This window comes from Dendroctonus ponderosae, unplaced genomic scaffold (genome assembly GCF_020466585.1).
Source record: "Dendroctonus ponderosae isolate FM_Combo_2020 unplaced genomic scaffold, Dpon_F_20191213v2 Dpon_F_20191213_10, whole genome shotgun sequence".
NCBI lineage: Eukaryota > Metazoa > Arthropoda > Insecta > Coleoptera > Curculionidae > Dendroctonus > Dendroctonus ponderosae.
This window is the reverse complement of record NW_026017111.1, coordinates 5,740,227-5,744,161: the sequence shown is the minus strand read 5'-3', so window position 1 is coordinate 5,744,161 and position 3,935 is coordinate 5,740,227. Positions and strand designations below refer to the sequence as shown.

Sequence of the window (3,935 nt, the reverse complement as noted above, 5' to 3'; positions counted from 1 at the left end):
TAAAATACATCACATGTTTTGTATTATTATTCGCTTATAGCGAACTCCGGATATAACCAACCAGTTTTAGTTAATTTTTCAAGTTCGTTATATCCGGACTCAACTGTATATCATTCACATAAACTTAAATTGAAGAACTTGATACATTTTAGGACAGAAGGACGTTTATTCCAGCAAATGGTTTGCATTTACTAGCTTTGCCTAGGCAAGCGACAGAAATTTTTAAATTGTCCAGTATCTTCAATTGCCAGGTCGCATAGCAAGTCATTGCCACTGTATAAGCTTTTGCTCTGAAATATACGGGTCGTCCAGTAACGCCTATTCACTCTCTTTTTCCTTTTAGATAAATCACACAAAATTATGAAAGCTGCCGCTGCAATTTTAGCATCATCCATGATGAACAGCACATTTATTTCGCCGCGCAAGCTGGAACCTTGGCAAATGCAAACATTTTCAATTATTGTTGCAGCAATATAGACGCAAGGCGCGAATTGTGTGTGAACGTTCGCGAATGTTTGGCGCGGTATTGCGCTGCAGTCTGAACGCACCTTATGAACGACGGTTTTGAATCGCTCGCCATTTATACTGTCATGATTTGACATTTAAAAAAAAGGCCGTTTGTAAGTCGTTAGTTTTTTCGATGACCTGTGCCGGGATCTTCGAAACTATAGCAGTTACGAAACAGGTTGAATGGACAAATAATTGGAGTTTTGAATGGTCTACTCGAAACCAATTTTATTTTTCTAAAATTTGACAGCTGTCAATACATATTTCCATTGATATTAATTTGTCAGGAAAACATTAAACAGAAACTTGTAGGAAATTTAATTCCAAACAAAATGGCATTAGACATTTCTCCAAAATAATCAGTCATTTTTGACATATGACACAAATTTGAGTTCCTTTAAATGACAACCATACTTGATTATTGCTTTACCGAATAGAGCATTTTATTACGATTTCTGTCATATATCACATCGTTAGGTTTTTTTAGAAAATAAAGTGTCTGCGAACAATTCATACTTTTTCAATTTAGTTGATCTAAGTTAGTCATGGAAAATAGTATAAGACAAAGCATTGTTTCCATAGCAACAAATAATAACAACATCTTTCAATTTTTGACGTTCAAGATGAAATTCAACCTAGAAATCTAAGTTTTATTGAAAAAATGAATTTTTCCAATCAACAAAAGCGCAACATGATTAAAACCAATATTAGATGTGATAAAAATGCTAGACGAGCCTCTGATTACTATTTTGGGAGGTATTTTGACCGTCGCCAACCGTCCTTGAAAACATGCAAACGATTATACGACAATTTGGGCACTTTTGGAAGTTTTACTCAGCCAAGAAATGAAGATAAAGTAATAAATGAAGCTGTGGAGGTTAATATCTTGGTCAGTGTAAGCCAGAATCCACATATTTCAACCAGAGAGATCGCAGCAGAATCCGGGACTTCCCAAAGCACCGTGATGAGAGTTTAAAAAAAACACAAATTCCATCCGTATAAATCATCAGTATCCCAACCTTTACATCCAGGGATGAGGAGCAGCGTGTGAATTTTTGTACACGGTTCCGAAACAAATGCCAACAAGACATCAAATTCCCTTATAAAATATTATGGACTTATAAAAAATTGTGGTATGTTTAATCGACACAATGAACATCTTTGGAATCAAACAAATTCCCACCACGTTGAGCAAAGGAGACCACAAATTAAATTTGGGTTTAACGTTTAGAGCGGAATGATGGGTTCAAAAATTCTTGGTAAATGTATTTTTGGAGGCATTTTCAATGGGAGTCGGTATCTTCAATTCCTTCGGAATAACCCGGATTTTGATTGAATTTTATGGCCACCTCGATCACCGGATCTTTCACCTTTGGATTTCTTTTTGTGGGGAAAAACACAGTTTACCAAAACAAGTATGTCAATTTAAATGCACTTAAAGAAGCTGTTAGAGTATTTGAAAATTATGATGGTCGGTCCGCAAGAAAAGCAACTGATTCAGTTTTAAAGCGTTGCAATGTTTGCATTGATAGTAATGGTGGACTTTTTGAAAAGTTTTATTATAAAAATTAAAGCTTCTAGAGTTAAATTTCAATTATTATTGGTATGAACTGATTTTTATAATAATGTAACGGAAATGGCCTGGGGTACTCACGTTTGGAATGGGGGATCGAAATTCATGGTATTTCAGGAAATAGGAGCCCCATTTGGGCCCCATTTACTGTCAAATATGACACTGACAAGCGGGAAGTTTCGCACCTGTTCTGGAGATTTCTAGAACTATCTGGAATACCTGGAGAAAACTATATAAGCGACGAGGAGAACCAGACAAGAGGAGAGTGAAGTGACAGCCGCGCCTGAGTGCAGAAGAAGTTAAACCCGCGAGTCGGAAATCCGTGTTTTCCGTGTGTTATTGTTATCATTTGTGAAGTTGACATTAATTTTAGAAGTTAGTTTGTTCCTGTTCCGTAGTTAAAGTTGTACCAAGTGGAATAAAAGTTGTAAGCTGAGGAAAGAGTTTAATACTCGGCCATCCACGGTACAATAAACACTTGAACGTCGTCAGCCGTCTTAATTAAAATAAAGTTATTGCCAACTTTACGTTGTACGTTGTCAAAATAAATACTGAAGCATACTGTTATTATTTGTTACTATGGAAACAATACTGTATGTCTTATACTATTTTCCATGGCTAACTTCGGTCAATAAAATTGAAAAAGTATAAATGGTTTGCAGACACTTTATTTTCGAAAACAACCTAACGATGTGATATATCACAGAAATCGTAATAAAATGCTCTATTCGGTAAAGTAATAATCAAGTCTGGTTGCAATTTAAAGGAACTCAAATTTGTGTCATATGTCAAAAATGACAGCTATTTTGGAGAAATGTTTTATGCCATTTTGTTTGGAATTCAATTTCCTACAAGTTTCTATTTAATGTTCTCCTGGCAAATTAATATTAACGGAACTAGGAGTGATTCAAAAATTTACCATAAATGAGTTTTTCCCAAATATCTGTTGACAGCTGTCAAATTTTAGAAGAATAAAATTGGTTTCGAGTAGGGCCTTCCAAACCGCAATTCTTTGTTCATTTGACCTTGTTCGTAACTGCTCTAGCTCTAGTTCCGAAGATCCCTGTACTAGTCATCGAAAAAAACTCACCCTGTATATGTTTTATTTAAAATTTGAGCTGTTTTCATTCTTCTCAGTTCATCGATGGCATTCAACTGCGGTATCGAGAAATTGAAGGGAAAATATATACCGCCACTCCGCTCATTCATCGAGCTGTCACCACTTATACGATTGAAAATCTCAAATCCAACCACCAGTATGAAATTGGAGTTTTCTTCATACCATTTCCAGGTAAGCGGGCCGCTGAAAGTGAACCCCAAGTGCTCCAATTGCATTTATTCCAGGTCAGCATACGGAATTAAGCGCTGATCACATGCTGCGATTCACCACTGCCAATTTGGTGGACAACTATGGATTCTCGATCATTCTAGATGTGGCCCAAATCAAATCCACCAGCGTCGAAATTGCTTGGACGGGGGTGCCCTACCCGGAAGACAAATACGTAAATATTTACAGGTAAAAAATAGACAAGGAAATTTAGCTTGCGGCGTTTTAACTGCTAAACGCAATCGATTTCAGAGCGATATACCAAAGCGACTCGGGTAAAGAGGATCACAGTACATTTAAAATCGCCAAACGAGACTCGCCCACCAAAACGATCGTCAGCGAATTGAAGCCGGGTACCAGATACCGAATTTGGCTGGAAGCTTACTTGACTAATGGCAAAATCAAAACTAGCAACGTGCAGGACTTCATTACCAAACCCCGTGCTGCTCCTGCTTTGGGTTCGTCTTCACAGGGTAAGCGACTTCGATTCATTGGGTCTCATGAATAAATCGTAGTAAATTCTTCAGA

At 37.0% G+C, this 3,935-nt stretch overlaps 1 protein-coding gene across 1 annotated transcript in view; it reads left to right on the top strand.

The window, feature by feature from the left end:
- Positions 1 to 3,935, top strand: part of LOC109543603 (putative epidermal cell surface receptor) — a gene marked incomplete in the record, with an annotated part of 23,422 nt that overhangs the window by 15,490 nt on the left and 3,997 nt on the right. Inside the window, 3 exon segments of the mRNA XM_048661839.1 lie at positions 3,218 to 3,371; positions 3,425 to 3,596; positions 3,660 to 3,880. Coding sequence (XP_048517796.1) covers positions 3,218 to 3,371; positions 3,425 to 3,596; positions 3,660 to 3,880 — 547 coding nt within the window.